This window comes from Danio rerio, chromosome 15 (genome assembly GCF_049306965.1).
Source record: "Danio rerio strain Tuebingen ecotype United States chromosome 15, GRCz12tu, whole genome shotgun sequence".
Lineage (NCBI taxonomy): Eukaryota > Metazoa > Chordata > Actinopteri > Cypriniformes > Danionidae > Danio > Danio rerio.
In genome coordinates, this window is record NC_133190.1 from 20,223,955 (window position 1) to 20,251,780 (window position 27,826).

The 27,826-nt window shown below is 34.6% G+C and overlaps 1 protein-coding gene across 20 annotated transcripts; it reads right to left on the minus strand.

The window, feature by feature from the left end:
• pou2af1 (POU class 2 homeobox associating factor 1) lies at positions 1 to 26,567 on the minus strand. Of its 20 annotated transcripts, none has more exons than XR_012390745.1 (7): positions 26,443 to 26,486; positions 24,588 to 24,683; positions 13,384 to 13,493; positions 4,385 to 4,427; positions 4,037 to 4,308; positions 2,869 to 3,952; positions 1 to 2,715 (listed from the first exon to the last, which is right to left on the minus strand). XR_012390745.1 is itself a non-coding variant. In XM_073923522.1 (6 exons), exons 2-6 carry the CDS (start codon positions 24,595 to 24,597, stop codon positions 3,641 to 3,643), a joined length of 729 nt encoding a protein of 242 aa, XP_073779623.1. In that variant the 5' UTR covers positions 24,598 to 24,683; positions 26,443 to 26,497; the 3' UTR covers positions 1 to 3,640. The 20 variants fall into 20 exon arrangements, 6 of the variants coding, with proteins under 6 accessions (XP_073779623.1, XP_073779624.1, XP_073779625.1 ...); XR_012390748.1 differs by lacking the exon at positions 26,443 to 26,486 and having other exon boundaries at positions 1 to 1,636; positions 2,472 to 2,715; positions 24,588 to 24,997; XR_012390757.1 differs by lacking the exon at positions 24,588 to 24,683 and having other exon boundaries at positions 1 to 2,758; positions 2,919 to 3,952; positions 26,443 to 26,567.
• Between the last annotated feature and the right edge of the window lie 1,259 nt (positions 26,568 to 27,826).

Genomic DNA, 27,826 nt, shown 5'->3' on the forward strand with positions numbered 1-27,826 from the left:
ACAGATGCACGTTTGCTTTATTGCCATACCCGTTTGACAAGGATATGTCATATACAGAAGCTCTAGAAAAGCAGATTTCATGTTAGGGTTTGTGCAAAGCAGACCCTTGTTTAAACATCATTAAGGAAGGTGTTAACTTGTGAGACAACTGAGCCTGCAGGTTAAGGACATGGGTAGATAAAATGATAACATTTGAAGGGGATTTCTCCAAGTCTAACTGACATTTTAATGAACGGCATAGTAGGAAGATCACTTCACAAATGTTGACATTTATACCAATGGAATCAGGTTACAAGATTCTCCACAACCTTTACCCCCCTCTCTCTATCTCTTTAAAATGCAGTTGCACTTATCAGGCTAAATGTATTTTAATCCATCATTTTACAGCTGTTCCCAGAGGCATTTTCTCCAGAATTCATTTTTTATAAGTGCTGCCAAAATGCTGCGTAAAACACTCCACATCTGTCTCTTGAGTAAATTTGACATATTACAGGCCATGTATACATCCCAGCTAAATATTGCAAAATATTCTTTGCAGTTTATATACACAACTGAACTGATTAAGTAAGTTAATAATGACATATTAAAGAATGTATCAACAGGCATTTTCAAACAACTTAAGGCTGCTGTTTCTTTACTCAGGTGAAAAGCGCTAAAAACAGGGTTTCTGCAGGTTTCTTTAAGTCAAATTTACAATTTTATGAGACCCTTTTAAGACCATTTTGAATGAAATTTTAGACTTACACAGGGTTATACACTAAGGATTGTTTCTAATGCCCAGTTAGATCAGTAAATTTTTTGTATTAATGGAAGAACATATAAAGAGATGTGTTGCCTTTGTTTTCTTTCCCTGCTTAGGGAATTTAATTAGGACAATTTGCTGTAAACATCTCTAACAGCTGTTGTGAATTGTATCTCTTTGCAATAAAAACAAATATTTCAAGAGTTCACACTTAGATATTGTTTGACAACTGTCAGCAAGTTAGCAGGTTTGGCATGCTGTCTCGGGAGAGAACCCTGAGCTCGGAGATAGTTGAGCCCAGGGCTCCCGCCTGGTCCATAGAGCATGTGAGGGGAGCACGAGATCAGGTGGTTCTTCGAAAAAACAAAGATAAGGGATTAGTTCTAACTAGGCCACTTATAGCGAGTTTGGATCAATCTGATTGGCTAGCTAATGGGTGTAGATTAGTGGCCAGCTGCAGTCAATTATATCACGAGCTCCTCTCGAAATTACTCTGTGAAACTTCACAAAAAGTTTTGGGGATTGGGTAGCTTTACTTGGACAGGATAATTAAGACCTGTTTAACATGATTTTAGACCTACAACACAATATTTAAGTGATTTTAAGACTTTTCAAGGGCTAAAATTTTTTTTTTTTTTTTTAAATTTAAGACATTTAAGACTTGGCAGACACCCTGTAAAAAGCTATTCTAAAAAATATTCTTAGTATTACAAAATCCAGTTAAAATAGTTGTTTAAATGAATTTATGCCACATCTAAGCAACAATGAATAGTCTGTGTAAAGACAGATAACTGTCACTTCAGAGGCATTCCTGTGCCACATTAGCCGTGTAATTGCTTTGTAAAAAGATAGATAAAATACACTACCTGACAAAAGTCAGGCAACAAATAATAACTTGACTTCTAGTTGTTCATTTAGAAAAGTGGCCGACTTTGGTAGACTTTTTGAAGATGAATAATCTGTGGAACTGCATCCCAATCATCACAAATACTGCAGAACACCCATTGAAACCCGCATGGACCCAAGATTCTCAGAAATTTTGTGACAGAAAAATCATGTTTTGGGGTTACAATCAGTATGAGGCTGGCAAGAGATCTGCGGAGTGGATGGCATCAACAGCCTGAGGTATCAAGACATTTGTGCTGCCCATTACATTACAAACCACAGGAGAGGTACATCACAAATTCTTCAGCAATTAAGTGCTCCTCATACTTCAGCCTCCACATCAAAGTTCCTGAAAGCAAAGTGCAAAGTCTAAGTGCTCCAGGAATGGCCAGCCCAGTTCCCAGGAATGAACATTATTGAGCATGTCTGGGGTAAGATGAAGGAGAAGGCATTGTAGATGAATCCAAAGAATCTTGATGAACCCTGGGAGTCCGCTTTCTTTGCCATTCCAGATGACTTTATTAATAAGTTATTTGAGTCATTACAGAGATGTATGGATGCAGTCCTCCAAGCTCATGGGAGTCATACACAATATTCATTCTTTTTCCACTGCACCATGACTTTATATTCTATACTGTACATTATTTCTGTCAAGTGACAAGACTTTTATCTAAGCAAAGTTAGACCTTACCGTCCTAATTAAATGATTAAAAATCAAGGCATGATCATATATTTTATTTTGGTAAAATAAGTGTAATTAAGAGGCCTTTGCCTTTCATATAAGCCACTTCTGATACCAAATCATCAACTAGAAGTCAAGTTATTATTTTATTGTTTATAAAACTTTGTGTATATATAGTGTATGTTCAATTTGCCAGAGCATTGCTTTTTAGAGGACTTTGGAGCTGCTTTTAGTATGTATTTGCATGACACCAATTTACTAAAAACAAAAAAAAATAAAAAAATTCAAATGAAATTCTGGATGCACTTGTCTGAAAAACTAAACCAAAAATGCCTATGATGCATGCGCATGATTTCTGCGCATGAATAATGTTTCAAGAGTTCACACTTAAGGCTGATTTATACTTCTGCGTCAAACGTCGACGTATGCTACGGCGCTGACGCATAGCCCTTCGCCGTGGCCATCGCCGTCACTGACGTGCACCTCTCAAAAAATGTAACTACACGTCGCAACGACGCGTAGCGTAAGCTCTGTGATTGGTCGGCTTGGTAGTGCTGACGAGTCTGGGCGGGACCGAGAGCCGCGCAAATGGCGCAAGCGATTGTTTACAAGTGTGGAGTCCCGTGAAGGAGCTCCGGATAGAAAGTTTTGTTTTGTGTTTACCTCATAGTTAAAGTTGTTGCACATCCGCCAGTTCCTGCCTCAAAATGAGCGAGTTTGAGCCACTTGTACATCCCGGAAGTGTTCAGGAAAAGCAAAAAAGTGACATTCTTGCTGTGAGGCAACAGTGCTAACCAGTGGGCCACCGTGCTACTCTAGGATAACCTTTTTGTTAACTTTTTTATATCCGATGGTTCATATTCTTATTGCTTTATTGCATCTTTTTATGGTTGTGGTGTTTCTGCTATTGTTGATATTTTGCCTTGTATTGTTAGTATTTTGCCTTGTATCATTTTGAGTCTAATAAAAGTGCATTACAAATAAAATATATTATTATTATTATCAAGGAAAAGGGAGGAGGGGTGGGGGTGCAAGGGGGGAATTCCTCAAGACAAAGAAAACTGAGCTAAGAAACTCTAGTTATTTATAGTGAGATAGGAATCATCTGATTGGTGAATCATGCATTAGCTAATGCAGGACCAGCTGTGGTCAATCATAATCATGGGATCCTTTCGAAATTAGTTTATAAATAAACTTCACTTGCATTTTCAGGCCCTCAAATAAAATGATCTTTTTTTAATTGAAAAAGGGTTATTTAAACAACTCTGTTGTCTGAAATTTTACAATGGTCATTAGAAGCTGCGTGAAAAGAGTGCTAATGTACACATATGCTAAATGTCCTCAGCAAACAGCGAGGAATTGCAGATATAGCTTTCTTTGTGGACCTCATTGTCTTCCAACAGTTTCTCAAGGGCCAGCGTGCCCTCAGGGGCCTGCTGAGGCTCCACCTGTGGAGGTTCAGGTTCTGGCGAGAGGACTGGCAAGGTCAGGGGCACTGGAAAGAGCTGAGGGGCTGACAGAGCTGAAGAGGCCTGCATGACAGGGCCAGGGATGGTGGATAAAGGCTGAGCCCAAGGAATGTAGGTCAAGGAGGAGTCCGGGACCTCCACCTGCGGCAGGACTGAGCTGGAAGTGCTCACCGTCTAATAGGGAACAAGAGAAGTGTCTAGTAAACATCTTCAGGCAATGAAACAGAAGTTGTGGCTTGGTGTCAGTCTTTGGCTCACCGCAAGGTTGGTGAAGAGAGGTGCGTGTGCAAACGTCAGCATGGGGGAAGAACCCACCACAGTGTAACCAGGACAGATCGGCTGGACATACATGTCAGCGTGGGATGGAATGGCAGGGTCGTGGTGTTGACAGTCTGGTGGAGTCCAGTGGCTCAAAGGCTGGAGAGCAGTTGTGCTGGTGGTCTGGGCAATCCAGCCTGTGCAGAGTCCGCTGACGTCCACTACCGAATCATTAAGACCACTCTGGGGGACTTCTGCAAATGTGGAAGTCCCTATTAGAGAGGAATGAGAGCATGGAAAATATGTTGTGTTGATCAAAGAGAGAGAAAAAAATTGTATGCTACTTACCAGCAAGTGTGCAGGACTGCAAAGTGTTGCTGGGAACCATGACCTAGAATGGAAATGAAGACAGATTCAGTGAACCGAATGTTTAACACACGAACAACGCACATTCATTTTGTCTATCATTATAGTTATTTGTGCTTTGGGAGAAGATTGCATTAAGAGACATTTTGTGACAGGCTAGTTATTTGGATTACACCCACTTTCCTTTTGCGAAATCGCCACAGTGAAATAAACCACCAATTACTTGGCCATATGCCTTAAGAGTTGTGAACCAAGAACTGGAAAACACCCTCAAACTCTTTTATATACACACACTTTCTGTTTAGACATAATAGAGGACATACAGCAGATTCTGTTGGTTTATGGTTCATTGTTGTGCGGCATCACAAACTGTATTAAGCTCATTTTGGTGTTATGTTTCAGCTGTTTTAAAAAAGTGGTGCTTCTTCATCTTCCAATGGATAGCAGCATGCTCAAATGATGATTCTCTGTAAATCATACAGTAGCATTCAGCAGGGATTCTAGTTTCACCCTTTTGATACCATAATTTTGTGCTAGGTAGCCTTGTGAAAGGGTCCCAAAAATGGTACAGGAAAATTAGCTATTTTTCTGACAGTGGAAATTAAAATAAGTGTGGTTTATTTATAAACTAATTTCGAGAAGAGCACATGCTTATGATCAACATGGCTGGCACCTCATTAGCTCTGTAATCCGCCCTATTAGATGAATACAGAAGCATTATAAATAACCAGAGTTTTTCACTCCAGTTATCTTCGTCTCAAAGCTTTTCCCCCTTCTACCCTTACTTCCCACCCCTTTCTTTTTCGATAGGGCAACACGGTGGCCAAGTGGCTAGCACTGTTGCCTCACACCAAGAACACCACTGGTCCAACCTCCTATCAGGTCAGTTGGTGTTTATGTGCGGAGTTTCCATGTTCTCCCCATGTTCGTGTGGGTTTCCCCTGGGTTACCCGGTTTCCTCCCACCGTCCAAAAACATACACCATAGCAATCGACTAAACCAAATTATCACCCAGGACAACCTTAGTTTACACCTTACACAGCGACAAGCAGGGGAGTTCTCAAGACCTACCTGAGCTCGAACTCCCCTCTCTAACGGGAGGGAGCCCTGGGCTCGAGGATGCTACACGCTCAGGGCTCTCTACCAGGACAGCATGCAAATTATGCTTTATTTATTATCAGCTAAATGGAAACCCACGCAAAGGCATGGAGAACATGCAAACTCCACACAGAAATGCCAACTGAGCCAAGGTTCGAACCAGCAACCCAGCGACCTTCTTGCTGTGAGGCAACAGCACTACCTACTGCGCCACTGCCTCACCCATTATGGTCATGTGCAGATCAGTCATCAATTATCAGAACAATGATTAAAATATGCAAATATTAATTTCTTTAAAATATGAACATGAACATGTTTTGTTTTTATTTTTAATATAAATTATATAAATATAATATAAATATAATAAAGTGAATTCATGTGGCGATCAGCTGTGGATATATTTCAGAGAAAATTATAGGTGTGGGTGGACGATTTGTTTGAAGCAGTGGATTTGGGTGACACTTGAGCTGATCCACACATTGAGCTGGTAATCTGGTTAAAAGGATGGGAAAGACCTTTGGGGTCGACTAATTGTTTTTTTCTTTCACCTCCTTTTCTTTCTTTAATTTTGTTTTTGTTTTGTTGTTCCCCCAGTGTGTGATACTGCATTACAAGGACACTAGATGCTTGGTTTTCTTTGCACAGAGCTGAGCTATTTGATATGATTTATTAGCTGTGTGATTTCTGATCATTTTAAATGAATTAAGGTTTTGTAGGGTTGCCCAGCCTCTGCTTGGTTGTTTGTGAACAAAAACGGCATGTTTTGTGTGTGATATACTGTTTTGTAAGTCATCAGTAGACCCACACAGGATCTGTGGATGCAGAATTCCACAGATTTCGGCAGATTTTTAGCACATCATTGATTCTGTTTAATTTACTTGAAGAAATGTGTGTAAACTTATATTTATTCAGTTTTTAAATATTTTTTTCTTATATTACTGACTAATATGAAAATATTCATATTATTTACAATAAAGTTTGTAAAGTAATATTTTCTGTCTTTTAGTAGATATATTATATAAGAGACTTGCTTTACAACATTTTTTGCTTGGTTACCAAATAAAGTGGACCTAATTGAATTTGCATTGTAAAGATTAAATAAAAGTTTAAAATGGTGACGCAGTGGCGCAGTAGGTAGTGCTGTCACCTCACAGCAAGAATGTCGCTGGTTCGAGCCTCGGCTGGGTCAGTTGGTGTTTCTGTGTGGAGTTTGCAAGGTTTCCATACCTGAATCGTAGGTGGGGATTTAACTAAGGGTTGGCCCTGCAAAGGCAGTGACAATAGTAAAGTTGGGTTGCCAGTTAAAAGTTTTTCATTGCAAACTTGTGATTTGTGATTTCAACAATATTATTGATTATGTGATTTTGACTCATTCAAGTTCCCCCAAAAATAGCTTGTCAACCACAAAAGACAAATGCACAAAGTTCAAGGTCAGTCAGTTCAACATTGCTGTTGGAATTGATCATCAGTTCAGAGAGTTTGTGCTGAAAGGACTGAGTTGTGCAATAAGTGAAACTTTATCATTTTCATATTTTAATTTGATTGTTAAAACTTTCAGCCAGCAGACAAACATCAGGGTGAATAACTGAGAGAATTAATATATATATATTTTTTTACTTTGTGAAGTTTATGTATAAACAAATTTCGAGAGGATCACATGTTTATAATTGTTTACAGCTGTTCCAACTTTAGCTCATGACTAATGATCCTATCAGACGATCCTTAACTCATTATAAATAACAAGACTTTTCTCATCTCAATATCTTTGTTTTGAAGAAACCCCTCTCCCTATCAACCCAATACTTTCCCTCCTTTCAAACAGGCTTGGTGGCTAGTGATTAGCGCTGTTGCCTCACAGCAAGAATGCCCCTGATTTAATTCCCTTCCAAACCAGGCGACTTTTCTGAGTTTTGCTCATTCTCCCCGTGCTCACGTGGGTTTTCCCCGGGTCCTCCGGTTTCCTCCTCAAGTACAAAAACAAGCACCCAAAACAATTAATCCAAAATATTTTTAGCCAAGCTTTGAGTACACCTTCTTAGCATCCACATTTGACACTTAGCTACAATAAGCAGGAGGGGGAGTCATTGAGATCTAACTGAGCTCAAACTCCCCTCTCGCCCTGCAACAGGAGGTAGCCCAGGGCTCAAGGATCCTGTAAGCTCAGGGCTCGCTCCCGGCACAACACGCCAAACAAGCTTGATTATCAATCATCAGCTAAGTGTGAACTCTTGAAAGAATCATAAGACAAATCATGGACTAAAAAAAATATGCATTTTTGACTAATTGGGCGACTAACGTTAGCTATCTTTCAGGGGTTCATTTCCCAAAACTGTTATGAGTCAACTAACACTGCCAGTTCCATCATTGTAAACATAGTTCAGCGATTCTGCATTTCCCTAATCCATCAACCAAAGAGCATTTGCAAGCTGCATCTCAATCTTCTGTGGTTGGAACTACACCTCTAGAGCTGTCAGAAGCACTGACTGATTGTGTTTTATCACTATGAGTTTGAGTTTTCACCACTATGCCCTATTCCTTTCAAACACTTCACAATCCACTTTGAAAATGAAACATTCTAAAATAATAATAATAATAATAATAATAATAATAATAATAATAATAATAATAATAATAATAATAATAATAATAATAAAACACCTTAAACTTAAGATTACAACCTACAATAAAATTTTTGAAACCAAATTTTATAGACAACAAACAAATGAAAATGTATATTTTTACATGTCATTGGATGGCCATATATCTTTTTTGGGAACCCTGATGTTGGCTTATCTCACCTCTTGAGAATTGCTCTCTCTCTCTTAATGATGAACAAAGTTCAGAAGTGGTCTGTAAAGTGCTGCATTTCTGAGCAACCTGCAAATGTCTTAAGGGGATAAACACTCACTCTTGGCACAGAAGGGTTCTTACATTTTAGATTAGCATGCAAAGAGGCAATTTATATACCAAAATCATTCACCAAAAAAATCAAGGTTCTGCTCAGCCGCCTGCGTGTGGGCTCTTGGAATCATCTTTATCCTCCACCCACCAAAATGGCCTTGATGTTACAGATGAGCTTATTTGTCACAAGCAAATTAAATTACTTAACCATATTTCATTGTCCTCTAAGAATGAAAGTTGATATATGCGACACATGCGTTATAAGTGAAATCCAAAGCAGTGTTTAAAATCTAAAGTGTTTGTGTCATTTGTTTGATATATATTTTATTACACATTAACTTCTTGATACTTTACATAGACAAATATTACAAGTATTCTACCCTCAGGCTGCAGTTACTAAAGACAACCTCAGGAGAATGTCAAGCCTTGTTTACAATCGGGTTTGAGATCTCAGTGAGCATTGTCCAGAAACAACAAAGCCTTAGCCTTCGTTCAACACAGAACAAATTTAGATGCAAATCAGTCATTTTGTGTCCAAGTATGCATGTATTTCTTGTAATCTGACATCTAATAAATGGGTCAACCTGTATCCAGTAAGTTCATTTGTGACCATGGATCACAAACCCACTTTAAAGTGTTAATATTGGGAATCTGAAAGTTGAATAAATAAACTTTCCATTGATTTATGGATTTTTGTGAAAGGATTATAATTGGCAGAGATACAACTATTTAATCTGAGGGTTCAAAAATTGAAAGTCGTCCAGCCATACATATTTCAGCAAAACTATTGATATATTCACAGTCATGACAAATTTCTTTAAGGAAGATCATCTTTTCTTATATTCTACTTGGCCTAAAATTAAAATCAATCATTTAGACTTATGGAATATAACTATTTTTAGCTATTCATACTCAAATATACCCTTGCAGCATAAGACAATTGTGCTCTGGGGATTTATTTACCAATAATAATGACCAACTGCCGGTACATTACCCTATCATTTTTGCACTACAAATCCCAAACAATTAAGGTAGCACAATGCGATCCCTTTGCAAAATTATGTACATGTCAGGGCAAGTGGTTCCACTTAAACTCCACTTAAACTGATTATTGGGACTTCTGTCTCTTCCGTCTAAGACCTTCACCTGGTAGATTGGATCAAGGCATTTCTTACTGCGGCCCCCAGCTTAACAATGGCAGATCTGCTTTAAAACCCTCATCTCCTTACAGTGAGAGGTGATGAAAGAAATGGCAGAAAGCACATGGAGGGGCTGCTTTACAGATAATAGCTCGCCCTGAAGTAACAGATAAGATAAGAGCATGTCCAGCTCTTGTTCATGGTGGAGGTCCATTGGAGAAGCAATAACTGATCAGCCTAGAGAGCATCCTTACGATGGAAAATGACAAAAGAGTCTGGTAAAGACATTTAACAGAGTTCACATCATCTTTTTCTATGAGAGTTTAATGTGAGAAAGAGGCCATTGAGTATGTTTATGCTTTCAATGTGTTGTCAAGAAAAAAATAGAAGGTTGGTAGGCAAGCCTCTTGGCAGATCAACAAATGGATTTGCATAGGCCCTATATGCCCAACCCCTCTGGCTGTGTGGGGGAATAGTTTAACTGTCATGGAAAAACACCTGGATTATATAAGGCCAAAATCCCCTTGGAGTTTGGAGAGCCTGCCTTTCTGCATTTAGTAATGCCTTGTAAAATTGAATCTGACGTTGATTTTGCAGTCTTTCGCAATCCTATTGTAAGTTTTGTAATGGGTTCTCTTGGAGTCTGTTATACAGTCAGTGTTTGGAGAGCTGTGACCTGAATTGTGTTTGTCATTGTAAAAAAAGTAATAATTCTGCAAGTCACAAGAAAATCTTAAATCTTTACAATTCAAGTCTAGTCCCTAGTCAAGTTAGACAAGTCTCCAGGCAAGTTCCAAATCTTCTCAAATTTGGGACTTCAAAACAGGTCCGAGTCAAATCGCAAGTCACTAACTTGAGTCCACACCTCTTGTAACAAATGCAATTAAGTGACATCAATCTAATTTTTAGACCCATTTATTACACATAATTAAGCAGGTATTGTGGATTTACTGTAAAAATGTAAATGAAATGTTGGATGAGCAAAAGTATGGGCTTTAAGAAGCATGTTATAAAACATCAAAAATTGCGAACTTGACTGGACTAATAAACTAGTGACTAATAAACCCAAACCCAGACAATATATTTAAAAATTAAAGAAATATTTTGAAGAGAGGGTTGAGTCAAAAAAAACTATGGTGCTAGTAATTATTTTGATCATTCAATTGCTTGGAAGTTATAGTTCATAACTGATCACAGATTATTCTCAGTATATAATTCGCTGGTGTCTAAAAGTCGGTTTTGAGCTAATAGCAGTTTTTAAAGCATTAAATTAGATAAGTGTCAAACAAAAGCATGGAAAATTACTCTTGATTCCTGACACCATTGCTCATGACCACTCCTCAGACAAATTTTTTCTTCATTATCCCTTTAGTGCCTGCTCTACCAACTGGTTGACCATATTTTGACTGTTTTAAACAATGATTGTTTTAAATCATAGTTTACACTACACTTGATTTTGGTTTTATTGTAAAAATTAATTAAGGAAGCGTGTTAAATGAGAATCTGAAATATTTTATAGCATACCTCAAAAAATAAAGATCTTCTAGTGTTCAAAAATGTTTTATTTTTTAATTAAAAAAAATGAAATCCAAGTTAAGAGGAATTAAGAAATTAAATCCAAACTCATTGCATTTTATACATGAAGCAAAGTAAATTATTATTTTGTAGTGGAGAAAATGCTTTACAAACCACTCGGAACAATTCTTTTGTATGTTGGACTGATCTGATTGCAATGATCCGTTTATAAAACAAATTTCAAGTAAACGATTTATCAATTAAAAAGATCAAAGTTGATCTCCAGTTAATTATTAACTGATTCGAAAAATGCAGTTATACTTAATAAGCCGTAAGACTTGTTATTTGTTGTAAGTGCAAATCATATTTAGTCTGTGAATTGTAAAACAGCAATCAAGTGTCTGAAACCATTGAAATGGGTCAGGACTGAAAACTATCATTTTAATGTTAATACAATTTAATGTCTGTGCATCCTCCTTATTGCTGGAGCACAAAATAGAAATTAGGGATGTCCAAGTTGATGATGGCAACATTTCCATAGCAAACTGTAAGACATGTAAACTTGGGATTGCCTACTGGGTATAGATTGAGGAGCTATTTGTTTTTGTATTATTATTATTATTTTTATATTTTCTGTTGCCCTAAAGTCCAAAAGTTTTATTTATTTTTTGAAATTAAAAAAACAATAATAATTATATAATATATTATATAATGTGTATTATAGAAGTATCGTATCGGTTTCCGGTATCAGTAGATACATTAAATTAAATGACTCAGACATGGACTCATGGGCAAAACGAACTCTAATGGATATAAATCTTAATATGCCTGGATGTTTCTTCTATGAAGTTTTTACATTGTGTATATATTTGTCGGCACACATATACACATATATTGTTTTTCTACTTTTTATATACAGAATATGATCTAATAAAAATATTTTTTCTTTTTCATTTGGTCGCACACTTGACTTATTATTAATTGCGGTAGAACTTTTGCAGGAGTAATGTTTTATTAGAGTATCTATACTTTCACTCAAGTTCTCTCCCTGCTGAAAATATGACAGAAGCTATAATATCATTTGCACTGATTTTAATGTTTACAATGAAAATTGTATGAGTTTTAATGGAAAATTTTATGTTCATGTTGGGTTTTTGGCATGTTAAACCAATAAATCCCAATGGAATGTCCCAAAACATATATAAAGGTAAATATAAAGGTTTTGATGGTTAGAATTGGATGCTTTCTAATGGTTTTTAATTGTATTTGTAGTGGAAACCATTGAAACTTTTGTGATGGTCTTATTGCCACTTTTAGACCAAAATTTGGCCTCCAGAAAACATGTCACAAAATGTTGCAAATCCAAACTGAGACACTACATAATATAAAGATTAAAACCCATGCTTTCTTTAATAAGTAGCCTCACATTTGGATATACCACCTATACTGTAAAAAATATCTGTTTCCATATTTAGTGATTTACAAGTGCTTTCCGTTTATTTACATTTGTGAATTGCATTATGGTATCTTGATCTCTGCTCTGTTGACTTTTAGTGTTAAAATTTAACTCTACAGTTTAACAAAGTGACGTTTATTTGAGTAGTTTGAAATAATATATTGTATAAAAAAATAATATATAGAGAAATACGTCTGTAAATAGTTCGAAAAGTGAAGTTTGTTCCTCGCCACTGTCGCCTCTGGCTTGTTTGGTTTTGGACTTGTGGAGTTGTGCATCACTGGATTTGCTCTTTAGTGTTTGGACTTTTAGCAGTGAAATTTAAACCACACTGAACTAAACTGGAATAATCCAGTTTCAATTTATTGGAACTTCTATGTTAAGCTGCTTTGACACATTCTACATTTTAAAAGTGCTGTAGAAGCAAAGATAAATTGAATTAGAAAAGAAATGACAGAAAATATACTGGCAGTTTATTACAAACTTTTTGTATGATGATATACAAAAACAACCTAGACAATAAACCACTTTAAACTATTAAAAGTGTTAATAAAAATCACTATTAAAGATTTTCAGTGCTAAATGTTTTGAAAAAAATATCAAAGTCCTATAATGCAACCCAAAAGCTTGAATAAATGGGGAAAAATAAACAATAAACACCCAAATGCAGAAATAAAAATCACAAAATACAAAAATCTGCTAATTGCAGATATTTTGACAGTATATGCAATGAATTCATTACATACGGAAATTCTGAAAAATAAAAAAGGCTAAGATTTGAATAAATAATGAGTGAGATACAGTTAATGGTCTATTTTCTGATATCAATGATGTGTTTTTTGGAGTGTGTGTGGGTTCACATGTGTTCCTACTGTTGCTGTGGATCTGGCAGCATTTCCTCTTTTTCTTCGCAACAGCTCCTTCACCGGGTCTTTCACTCTCACTCCCTGGTACGGCTTGGATGTGGGTGCCTCTGACACTACTGTCCAAAAAAAAAAACACACACATCATGAACACACGTGACAGATACCAACTCGCCTCATGACAAATGTACAAAACAAATGCTTCTCTTGCACTTTAAAGCTCCTTTGAGACATGTACGGATTTCTCATTTGTGCCAAGTCAAACAAGGTGTGGTAGAAAGTGTTGAAAGTTTCAGTCACTCAACAAATACCTCTTTTATTAGGATCTTTTGACTTTTTTGTGTAGTGTAAGCTAGAGTACAAAGCTACCGTAAGAGAATAATCGCTCAAACTCTTGCTTTCTTGCACACTCTAGGCCATTAATGAAAATTAGAGAAGACATGGTAAATCTGAGTGAACTCTGCTTTTTAGCAGAAATAAGTATACAAATCCATTTCCTATTCTATTCTAGTAATGTAGCCAGTTTGACAAAAGTACTGCATTAAATAGTATTTTCTTGTGTCACAATGTACCATTTTTCTCTTATATGTTGATATACAGTTGAAGGCAAAACTATTAGCACTTATGTTAATGTTATTTTACTAGTGATGTTTAACAAAGCAATGTTTTCCACAATATTTTCTATAATATTTTGTTCTTCCAAAAAAATATATTTCTTATATCTTTGAGTTTGGCAGGATTAAATGTATTTTTTTCCTTAACAGTTTATCTATTAGGTTTAGATTTTTTTTCTTCAGTTGGCTACAGAACAAACCACTATTGTGCTTAATTTGCCTAGTTAACTTAATTAATCAAAAGCCTTTAAACTGACTTTAAATGTACTTGCTGAAAACTAGTAGACTCACCGGCCACTTTATTAGGTACACCTGTCCAACTGCTCATTAACGCAAATTTCTAATCAGCCAATCACAAGGCAGCAAGTCAATGCGCTTAGGCATTCAGACATGGTCAAGACAATCTGCTGCAGTTCAAACCGAGCATTAGAATGGGGAAGAAAGGTTGAAGTGACTTTAAACATGGCATGGTTGTTGGTCTGAGTATTTCAGAAACTGCTGATCTACTGGGATTTTCATGCGCAACCATCTTTAGGGATTACAGAGAATTGTCCGAAAAAGAGAAAATATTCAGTGAGCGTCAGTTCTGTGGGCGCAAATGCCTTGTTGATGCCAGAGGTCTGAGGTGAATGGCTAGACTAGTTTGAGCTGAAAGGAAACAGTAACTCAAATAACCACTTATTACAACCAAGGTCCACGTCCAACCTTAAGGCAGATGGGCTACAGCAGCAGAAGACCACACTGGGTGCCACTTCTGTCAGCTAAAAACAGGAAACTGAGCCCACAATTCACACAGGCTCACCAAAATTGGACAACAGACAATGGTAAAAACATTTCCTGGTTTGATGAGTCTTGATTTCTGCTGCGGCATTTGAATGGCAAGGTCAGAATTTGGCATCAACAACATGAAAGCATAGATCCATCCTGCCTTGTATGAACAGTTCAGGGTGGTGGTGGTGGTGGCTTATTACCAATTGAGCATCATGTCCACACCACAGTCTACAGAGTATTGTTGTTTACCTTGTCCATCCCTTTATGACCAGTGTACCCATCTTCTGATGGCTTTATTCAGCAGGATAACGCACCTTATCATAAAGCGTGAATCATCTCAGACTGGTTTCTTGAACATGACAATGAGTTCACTGTACTCAAATGGCCTCCACAGTCACCAGATCTCAATCCAATATAGCAGCTTTGAGATGTGGTAGAACAGGAGTTTCACATCATGGATGTGCAGCCAACAAATCTGCAGCAACTGTGATGCTATTATGCCAATATGGACCAAAATCTCTGAGGAATATTTCCAGTACCTTGTTGAATCTATGCCACGAAGGATTAAGGCAGTTTTAAGAGCAAAAGTGGGTCCAACCTGGTACTAGTAACATGTACTTAATAAAGTGGCCAATGACTGTATGTTATAAAATAAGAAGTAAAATATTATGTACTCTCATCATGGCAAAGACATGAGAAATGAGGTATAAGAAAACTATTATGTTGAACAAAAAAAATTAAAACGAAGGCAACAACAACAATTTCTCTCTATTAAACAGCACTTAAAAAATAATGTAAACTTTACAGGAGGGCAAACAGTTTTTTGCCTTCAGCTGTAAATGTACAGTATATGGTTGTGATGGTAGGTCTTGAAACTAACAGCATCACAACTGACATTTTAAACCCTTAAGCAAATTCTTACACTTGTCTTTCCATATTAGGAAGCTCTGTGTGAACTTTCCAAGGAAGTATCAGTGGGGTTCCACTAGTTTCTGAAGGGATATAACTCATAAGCCCCTTTCACACAGTGATACCAGAAAATATCAGGAAAATAATCGGAATGACTTTACTGGAAAATTGTCAGAGCAAGACCACAAGAGACCATTTGCTGCAAGATACATTTACTGTAAATAACCAGAAGGCATGGTTCGCATACATGTAAAAATGGGATGTTTCAGGAATTGAATTGAACATTTTAAAGTTAATAACTTGTATAATGGTAATACTGTATATTATCCTGCTGGAACTGCTTTTGTACATTACTTTTGAAGATGTCAAATATTCTTGTCATATAAAAGATGTAAATTAAAAGGCCACAAGATGACACGAAGAACTAAAAAATGAAAATCTATATCGTAAATCTGTATATGCATGAGTTCACACAAACATTAAAAATAATGGTAAATAAATGAAATAATTGCATAAGCACTTTTTAAAGAAGGCTAATTTTATAATGTGGCATTTATAGTAAAACAGTGTTACAATCTCAACAGCTTTTTCACTTAAAAAAACAATTTGGTGTAAACCAGCAGCGATATTAGCCCGACAGCAATGAACAGAAATGGTCTTACTTTAAGAATTAATTAAAGTTTTTTAGCAATTTAATAAAGAAATCAAATTTAATTTGATAATTACATTTTTGAATTTGCAAATCCTAAAAATGTCTTCCCTGAAGAGTTTAAGATGTTATCCTAGCAGGCATACAACATCAGAAGATGTCAATATTAGGTTAGCTTTAGATCATGACGTCAGGTGACAAAAATTCAATGTCTGGCCAGCATCTAAGGACAACGTTATTTTGACGTCCAATGACGACCTTAAATTACACTGATATTTGATTGATTTTAGATTTTGTTTGAAAGTGTACGTTGGGGTACAATGTCAATATGATGTCATGTTGACATCCTTTGCCTGCAAGGTACAGCTGCCAAGAGATCAACTCCATGTTAAGCAATACAGATTAAGATTGGGATGTCAATAACTTTCATGGGGATGTAAAGGCAGAAGTCCAAAACATGATGGATATTGTCCAGATAATAGGACTTTACTGTAATACTTTTTACATTTTCTACATTTAAGACAATCATCGAACAATGCATTTAATCAATTGGACATGGCCAATTATTTCTGCTTATATTTGTCAGAATGATAAACACAATATTTTTACATCATTTTCTAGGGAGGCCTCTCTCAAAAAGCAGCTTTCTTTCTTAGCACACTTTGTGCACACTAGTGCCAAATGAACATTGTTTAAAATTTGTAGTTTCCCTGAATATTGTTGCTGACTAAGTTTCTTTATAACCAGCAGCAGTAATTTTCCTATACTGTGCTTTTAATTTATTTATTTTAATTGTTTTTATTTATTATTGTGTCGTTTCACATTTTGTCTATTGCTGCAGTGTATATTTTTAGTGACTACTTGATGACCAGCAAACACTTAAGTCAACTGCAATCATCAGACCATATACCTACCTAAAATATAACATTGTCTTGTCTCTGCTATAGTGCTCAACAAAACAACTGGTTGCTTTTGCTATTAATTATTCACATGATTTTTTAAGTAATCTCTTCCACAATTGTGTTAGACTTCTAATTAGTTTGTTAAAATGTTTATGACAATACATTCAAAAAAATAATAATAAAAAAAGTAAAAAAATCACCCCAATACTAAGCTGTTTTGTCTGGCTAAAAATTAATGGAAGCCTTTACACATTATGTTACATTGTCCGTGTTGCTTTTAGGTAAAAATAAGCTGAATTGGCCAAGGAAACTGCTTTTTTAGTCAGTAAAAGTCAGGTAAATGTCAGAAAACTTGACATTTGGCTCAGTGTGGGAATCCTCAAGTTTCAAAACCCTTTTTAATCTATGGCATGAAGATATTAAGGCAAAAGTGAGTCCAAGCCGGTACTAGCAAGGTGTGAGTAATAAAGTGTTTCTTGTCAAAGTGTAGAAGTGCCTTTTACATGAGTAGGCAGGTTCTGGATAAATTATGCTGATAGGTCTTGGTGAGTTATGGATCCCCTTAAACATCTGCCTGCACTGAGACTGTGTGCTAAAGGAGGTGGGATTTTTAGGTGATGTATGATTGCCACTTAACTGTCCTCCTACTGCATGCATTAAATACACACTAGACATGTGCTAATTTTCAATAACTCAATATTTCACTATAATGCAGTGGTTCAAATGTGGGGGTCGGGAAACAACATCCAAAATGAAAAGCCATTAGCCTTTTGAATTTTTTGCGACTGATTATGTTATATTAAAGACACAGCTTTAATTTGATGATTTTATGGCAGCAGGTTAACGTTTCTGACACCTTTACGGCACTCATGTACATTAAAAATAAATACAGGCCACAACTGAACAAAAATAAATGATGGAAAGACTTGGGCCTGATGAATTACTGATGTGTGCACCGTTGTGTGTGCAAGGTTTAAATATTTATGACCACGTCAGAAAATATTGGGAGTCGTGAGTCTCTGGCATTGTAAGTTTGGGGGTTGCAGGCTGAAAAGTTTGGGATCCTCTGCTATAATGTATCATGCACAATATTGATATTATGGGCACTTTACATTTCGACATTTTAACCCTTTTACATTTCAATCTGGCCTATAATTTTAAAAATCTGATGATTTGTAGATATTTTTTATTCATTAAGTTTGTTCATTAGGGTTTGGTTAATGATTTATAATAATTTAATTGATTAAGTTATTGATGAGTAATATTCAGTTGTATTTTATTAATTTGTAACATACACTGTAAAAACCAACAGTCAACTTTATCAAATGATATGAGTGTAGTTTACTTAAAAATGACTGAATGTTAACTTTACTCATTTGAAAAGAGTTTTGAACTCAGTGTTGAAGGTAATGAATTAATTAAATACCTCATTACTTGAACTTAAATGGAGTAAGTTCACAGTACTCATGTAGATTTGTTTTTAATTCAAATGGTTTGTTGCAATCAGTTTCCTCAAACGGTTTAAGTTGCCTTAACTTGTTGGGTTTTACAGGACTCAATTGGTTTGAGTTCTCTTCATTCACTGGGTTTTACTGTGCTCAAATTGCTTAATTTACTCAAATGGATTAAGTTCACAGTACTCATTAGGATTCGTTTTCAAACCTAAATGGTTTGTTGCAATCGGTTTCCTCAAATGGTTTGAGTTATACCTTAATGTTTTGGGTTTTACAGTGTATATATTTCGCAATGTTAATTTTAAAAACCATTCACTAATGTTTACTAATGAGACTTACCTAAAGTGTTACCTATTGTACTTTATTGTCATTTTGTAATTTTTTGTTTGAAACCTTTATTTACTCTAAACGCACAGCTGAAGTCAAAATGACCATTCCTTAATATATTAATTCTTTATAAAAATGTTTTAAAGTGTTGCTTAACTGATTCATTCATTTTCCTTCGGTTCTTTATTAATCAGGGGTCACCGCCAACTTATCCAGCATATGTTTTACCAAAGACTATACACAAGACATGTCACTCATATCTTTTTGAATAGGGAAAAGTGTAACAGTCAATATGGTGAATAAAGTCCAGTCTACAGGAGCCAATCATCTATCCCAAGACACTGACAATATTCTAGGGGAGGGGCATGGACCAGACAAGAGTTTCTGCAAATTTTGTGCCATTTGGATGTTTAGAAATTAAACTAAAGAGAAAGTTGTTTATTGATTTACCAATATTATTAGTAATTCCTAAAATGAAATTCAATGGTAAGCTTGGCAAGCAGTTTTGGAGAATTTGATGTTTCCCCAGTTAGACAGAATGCCCGAGTATACTGCCCGATAGGTCTTTTAAAGATGGATAATTCTTTTTTATTATTTTGCAATTAATATTATTCATGTTTTGCAAGATATCATTCAACTTAAAGTGTAATTTAAAGACTTAACTAGGTTATTATGCTAACATTAATAGATTATTATGCAAATTATTGGATAACAGTGGTTTGTTCTGTAAACATTTGGTGGCTCAGTGCTTAGTACTGTCGCCTCACAGCAAGCAGCAAGAAGGTCGCTTATTTGACCCTCAGCTGGGCCAGTTGCCGTTTCTGTGGAGTTTGCATGTTTTCCAGTGTGCTCCGAATTCCTCCATAGTCCAAATATATATATATATATATATATATATATATATATATATATATATATATATATATATATATATATATATATATATATATATATACATACATATATATATATGTTACAGAAACATCTCCTGATGCACAACCATGGACACATCATCAGTGTTGTTTCCTGGGCTCACAGGGTGTTTCTGGTCTTGCAACAGACACTCTCCTCCAGGCGACCCGACCGAGGTTGATCAGACCCCGGCCTGTGTCCAAGTGGCATGCTACTGCCCCCACTGTTCCCCCCTCTTCAACCAGAGCCATCTGGATGCTTTTTCCGCTGCTTCCACGTTGTTGCTTAGGGCTCTTCTTCGGTTTGTGCCTGTTATTCCCAGTGTACCATAGGCCTTGCTCAGGGTGTAGCTGGCAAATCCCCTACTGCCCACTTCCACTGGCATGCACCTGGTCCTCCATCCATTCGCCCTACATTGCTCCACTAGCTCCTGATATTTTCACCCCTTTCTCTCCTGAGCCTCCTCCATCCTCTCCTCCCAGGGCACCGTCAGCTCCAGCAGGATTAATTGCTTTGTGGCCTCAGAGACCAAGATTATTTCAGGTCTCAACGTAGACTGGGTGATGTGTGGTGGAATCTTTAGCTGCCTCTCAAGATCAACTGTCATCACCCAGTCTCGGGCCGCGGAGAGCAACCCAGCAGAGCAGCTCTTTGCTGTTCTCTCTGGCCTTTGTCCTTCATTGATGAACTGAATGACCTTGGCCGTGACTTGGCGGTATCGACTGTCCTTGATCCCCTTGCTAATTGCCTCAGCAATGGATTTAAGGACCTGATTGTGTCTCCATCGATACCGACTTTCACCTAGTGCCTTGGAACAGCTGCTCAAAGTATGTTCTATTGTCCCTGGCTTGGAAAACAGCAGGCATGTCTCTACTCTGCCCCATATGTACAGGATCGATGGGCTGGGAAGAACGTCGTAGACCCCTTGGATCAAGAACCTGATTCTCAGGGGGTTCCAAATATATATATATATATAAATATAAACCAAGTTATTTTTTTATTATACCTGTTAAATTATTTGCTAAATTTTTTCTGATGTCACGGTGGCACAGTGGGTAATACGATCACCTCACAGTAAGAAGGTCGCTGGTTCGAGCCCTAGCTAGGTCAGTTGGCATTTCTGTGTGAAGTTTGCATGTTCTCCCTGTGCTTGTGTGGGTTTCCTCTACAGTCTAAATACATGTGTTATACAGTAGGTGAATGGAAGAAACTAAATTAGCCGTAGGGTATGTGTGTGAATGCAAGAGTGTATGGATGTTTCCCAGTGTTGCGGCTGGAAGGGCATGTGCTGTTTAAAACATATCCTGGATATGTTGACAGTTTATTCTGCAGTGTCCCCTGATTAATAAAGGGACTAAGCTGAAAAGAAAATGAATGAATGAAGGAATTAACTGTTTTTGGTCCTTGTGTCAATACCATAATAATACCATATATACCGCATTACAAGCTAAATCACTGCAAGAAAATTTGATACCAACAGAAGCCTAAAAATCACACATAAAACAAAATCTCCAGTTGTTCAAATCAAGCAAAATTTGCTCAATTAATGAACGACTCCCTGGAGAACTGATTCATGACTCAGGATTCAAGCGCTCAGTGAGTCACTCATGCTTCAATGTGATGTTTAATGTGAAAATATGATATCGCCTTAAGTCTTTTCTGAACGTTGTTTGTATAAAAGTCTCATACACCTCCACACCCCGTTAATGCACAACTGTTACTTCTTAAGGCTAAAGTCTCAATGTTTAATCACCAAATAATGAATCAGTAATGAACCTGTTCTGCATCATTCATCACACGTTCACAGTCTCTGTTAGAACAGGCCGACTACTAACCACCTGTAACCCTCTATAACGCTAACAAAACAACCCGTCAGGCCTTTTATCTTTAATTAATGTCACAATGCAAACAATAAAACAATCCTTTCAGCAAATGCTCTCACAGAACAGATACAATTGGTGCATTTCCAACAGAATCAAACAGAGTTTTGGGCATTTGCTGAGAACTGAGAAGTCGTGCTCTAATATGTAAAGATGATTGTAAAGAGGCCTGTGCAGTTGTGCAATTCAAGCACAGCACGCTTTAAAAAGCCCAGAAAGAGGAAGCTGCGCAGCTGTAAAGGCTTTTCTTTCAGAAGGAGGGCAATTCAACAGTTTTGCATATCGAGTTTAAGCCACTCCACAGTCCGCCTGCTTTCTGAAATGGCTCTCAAATTTCCAGAGAGTTCTATCAGCAGTAATAACTCTTACTCTTGAATCCTGTGCACTTGACCTCACGAGTTCAAGCAGAATGTCCAAAGAAATGCCACGCATGACATGATTTATTGAACATAGTGTGTTTAGTGTGAATATTAATGACATTTTAATGTTAAAAATATAACATACTCAAATACTTCAACATACTCCAGTAATCTTTATTTATCTTATCCTTTAAGCTTTGAATTGAAATCTTTTAAAATCAGTGTTATTTTGGTATTTTTTCTACTACTTGTACTGATTTGGCAATAGCAGGAAAAGAGATTTAAATGTTATGTTTTAACAGTATATTTAAATAATGATAATATCAGTATAATATTACATAAGAACATTATGTTTTATTCTCGTAAATGTTTTTTATATTTTAAATATTTTATAGTAGTTACTAGGGAAAAGGGTTTTTAAATATTATATTCTGAAATAATGATATCAGTATAATATTCATTAATAATATTATGTTTTATTAATGTTTGCTTTTATATTTTAAATATGTTATTCTCACGCCATTACATAATAGTAGTCTGTTAAATCCCCAGTGTTACTTTATTATAACTATGATTCTTAAGCTGTTGTTGAAATGTAATAAATAAAATAAATATTTGTAAAATAAATAGAATATAAAATAAATTATTATTATTATATAAATTAATTAAATGTAAATTTATTTATAAAGTAAATATAAAAATAAAACAATAACAACAATAATAATAATAATAATAATAATAATAATTATTATTATTATTATTATTATTATTATTATTACATAAAAATACACTTTTATTTAATACTTCATCAACTAAATAAAAAAATGAAAAATATACAATATCTTGCCAGTTACCTGAAATGATTTTATTTTATACTTATTATTATTTAAGTAGAATACTTATCATTGATAATATTTTACTTATGATTACATATTAATGGTATAATGTTATCCGGTGTTCAGCATAATTGAGTACACCCCATTTTGACAATGAATATTTTTATCTATTTCTCAGTAAATATGAGCAATTTATTTTGGTGCATTTAAACAAAATAGATTTATTAAACGTATATATTTATTAAAATATTTTAGTCACCAAACATATTTAGAAATTGAAAGATAATACAATTAAATAAAAAAATATATTGCAAAAAAAATTACAACCAAAATGTCAATTTTTCCTCCTCTTTTTTAAATTTGTATTTAATATTTTTATATAACATAAATATGGCTGTTCTGGTTTTTAGACTGTTATCATAAGTTTTTTTTTTTTTGTGAGATAAGCTCCAGATTTGGCTTCAGTCCTGACTAATCTAATGTATATGCACAAATATAATATTGTATAGCTTCCAATCAAAAATATGAATTAAAAAGATTTGTGAGGTGTGTACTTATATACAGTTGAAGTCAAAATTATTAGCCCATTATTATTGTTCACCCAAATTCTGTTCAACAGATTTTTTTTCAACAGATTTTTTGGACATAATAGTTTTAATAACTCATTTTTAATAACTGAATTATTTTTTTTGTCATGATGACAGTATATTATTTGACTAGATATTTTTCAAGACACTTATATACAGCTTAAAGTGACATTTAAAGGCTTAAAGGTTAATAAGGTTAACTAGGCAGGTTAGAGTAATTAGACAAGTTATTGTATAATGATAGTTTGCTAGACTATTGAAATTTTATTTATTTATTTTTTTAATTAAAACTGCTATTATTCTTGCCAAAATAAAACAAATAAGACTTTATCCTGAAGAAAAAAAATATTATCAGACATACTGTGAAAATATCTTGCCCTGTTAAACATAATTTGGGAAACATTTAGAAAAAAAAAATCAAAAGGGGCTATTAATTTTGACTTCAACTGTATGCTTTAAGCTGATGTTTCTGATAAAATCTCATAAATATCACACAGTATAACATCATACTTCATTATTTTTGAATATTGGTTTTTAAGCCAGACGACAAAAAAAATAATAATAAAAATCATTTAGAGGTTTTATGGTCAAATGGCCAAATAACAGGCCTCTATTCAAGAGTCATTCAGTCTTACTGTGCTTGTCTTGATGGCAGCAGCTACTTTACACTTTTAATGTAAAAACTGAGGTACCTGTATAATACAGCTGGCAAAGAGGTATTATAAACCACTATTGCATCTTGCAAACATGCAAATATCGGTCTGAATGTAAAAGGCAAATTAATCGTGTCACTTTACAGAACAGATAGCCTTGCAAAACTGCAATGATCAATGTGGAATAAATCACCTGTTCTGAATTGAATTAAAAAAAAAAAATGATGCATCAAGCTTTTGCAGTACATTTTGCAGTACATTAATTATTTATCCTACGATAAATACGAATCTTGCATACAGCATCAAAATACACGTCAAATGTGTAAATCTATAGTTTATTTATCTAGAAATTGTACTTACATTTTCCCATCTGATATGCAACAATGTTTAATATCTGGTCAAAAGTCTTTTCTTTTTTCTTCCTGAGATCATCTGATAATTGCTTCAGTGGGCTGCCTTATAAAAGCAACAGTTTCAAGTGATGTCACCGCAAAAGGAAGAAGCCGCACTAATTTTGTACCACTAGAAGAATTTTAAGTTTCAGCTTGGCACTTTTTGGAAAGTTACAAGTTGATTCTCTAAAATCAAGTGAAACATGAGCGTCTTAAGTGGTCAATACCTCTTCATACAGTCTGCAGCAAACAAATGGTTGATTCTGTTTTTTTTTTTTTTTTTTTTGTGATGTTCAGTAATGAATTGACCAAATTGCATCAAAACGTTTTTTTTTATATATAATTTTTTTCTTTTTTTTAATGAATTCATTATATTTTATTTAAATGTTGTTTTCATATATTTTTATTTCATTTAATTATTTATTTAAACAACAAATTGATTCATTTAGATTTTCTAAAAATGTTTAATTAATTTAATTTCATTTATTTAAATTAAATTCATTAAATTGATTTTGTTAATTGTATTTATATTTAGTTTATTTAAAATCTCTAATAAAATAATAATTATTAAATTAATTTATTAAAATTCTAATTGTTAACAAAATTTTGTTTTAATTTTTTTTTGTTATATTTCATTTATTTATTTATTTAAACCCAAAATTGGTTCATTTTGATTTTCATTTAATTTTTTATTAATTTATTTTTATTCATATGAACTCATTTTATCAAATAAATTACATTGATTTTGTTAATTTTGTTTTATGTTAATTTTATTTAAAATCTCTTATAAAATCATAATTATTAAATTAAATGATTAAAATGATTATTTTAAAAACAATTTTGTTTTATTTTTTTACATTTAATTTAATTATTTATTTAAATGCTAAATTAATTTATTTTGATTTTCATACATTTTTTATAATTATATATGTATATATAATTATAATTATAATGTTATTTTATAACATTTATAATTTAACACTATTTTTTATTATTTTATTTAGTTTTTCGTTTATTTGCATTATATTTTATTAGTGTTCATTTTTTTACTTGTGCTAATATTGTATATTGCTTAAGCAATTAAAAACTACATTTACTTTGATTGTATTTTTGTTAGACTTTTTATGTGTACTTTTACAATTTTATTTGATACTTTTTAGACTCTTTTTAGTTTATTTAACAGTTTTTAAATATAACTAAGCACAAATTGTACTTGTCTTATTGATTTGACTATTGACACATGATTTAAATAATTTTTCATTTATCTGACATTTATTTTAACAATGGATTTTTCTTTTTAAAAACTGATACTGCATCTCTATTGGTATACTCTCAGTTACAAATTTCATGAAATTTACAACAGTAAATGTATAATTTATATAAACATTGCTACAGTAAGTACATGTAGTTCCTTTCTAGGATGCTGTTGTTCAAATCTGAGTTTAAAATTAGGCTGCTGAGAAGTGCTGTAAGCATCTGAAACTGCGGCGCTAGTTGATTTATTAGTGTTTAAAGGAAACACCTGCACACACTTTGAGCTTCACTGACCACTCGAGCTCATCATGTTCCTTTTCTCAACTCACTTCACTCAATTATTACACAAACAATCACACAGCTCAGCAACAAAAACAAGGAACAGCTTTTTATAACAAATAACTAAATACATCTGCTTGTAAAGTTCTGTCATGTAATTAGTTCAATGCAGCACATGTTGACAAGTGGGATTTCTTTTTTTTTTCTCATACACTCATTCATATTTAAAACAGCCTCCGGAAAAGGCTTATTATTTAGGGGAAAAAGACAAAGTTAAAAATAATACTTACTTTGGCCTTGTGTGAGAAGACAGATCTTCCTTCAAATTGAGAATGCATTGTGAATGAGATGCTTATGGTTAATGACAACAGGATTCTCTAATGCAAACTACTGTACGTTCTCAATGCAAAGAAGCAGTTGTCAGTAGGCCTCGGTGGATACGAGAGAAACTTTTTTCTTTTCTTTTCTTTTTTTTCTTTTTTTCTTTTCTATTCCCTTCCTTTCTTTTTGTATCTTTTTGCTTGCTTTTTACTGCATGAAGCGTTTGTCTGTGGGCAAAAGTGTCAAGTTATTTTTATTAGCAATAACCGTCAGTTAAGGGAATAAGGTCTTGACCTGACCTCAAGTGTTGTTTATCTCTTTACAACCACCTCTATGGACATTTTGTGACCATTATCACTGTCTAAATGACACTAAAAAGTATTTCCTAGTTGAAAACTGGACATGATGTCAGATGATGATGTTGATATATATTTGTTACACTGCTACTGCTGATAATTCAAATGAGTGCAAAAAAAAAATCATTATGATTTTGGTCAAAATTTTAGAATTTAAAAAATTATTATAAGTGGGACATATGATCAAACATCACATATATTATAGGTGGGCATAGATTTTTTTTTTTTATCTAGTATAATCTTGGAATAATCTACATTATCTAGATTCAGATGGCTCATTTGAATACTGTCGAAGGCATTCAGAATATGTGTGCTACCCAAATAATACGTCATTGAGCACGGGTTTCTCAAGCCAGGTGGCGCATTAGACCAAGGGCTCATCTCCTGTTTATAAAATGCATCACAAATTGCTTGAGAAACTGTTTTACTATGATAATTGGTGATGGAAATAAAATATGTTCAATAAGATGCTCTTGTGTTTACTGACTGTTTATTCAGTTAAACATTAATTTTGATCTGTAGGCCTACATGAACTCCAAACAGCGATTTTTGATCACCTTATTCCGACTAAAGTCATAACTGAACTAAACAGAAATGAAATTAAGACATGTTGAGTATCCATATATTAGTGGCATCATTGAAGTAAAAAAATTAGCGTCATGTAGGACTTGTCACCATATTTTATTTTTTTTTCCATTTGGCGTGCGTTATTAAATTCCATAACACTTTCACCAGTCCTTACTCCTTATTTGCGTCTAATACCCCAGTTTGTCAAGTAGGTATGAATGAAATGTTTATGAGTTAAAGTGAAACTGCCGAACCGCAGTTATAGTCAGGCATCCTGCTGATTTGATTCAGAAGGGCACTTTTTGGCAGACGGCTCACTGGTCAGGTGAAAGTCATTAGCTTGCGTAGAATAGACCCAGCTATTTTTTATCACACGATAAGAGTCTCCTTTTATTTGTTGTATTTCAGCTAGAATAAAAAAAGCTGTTTT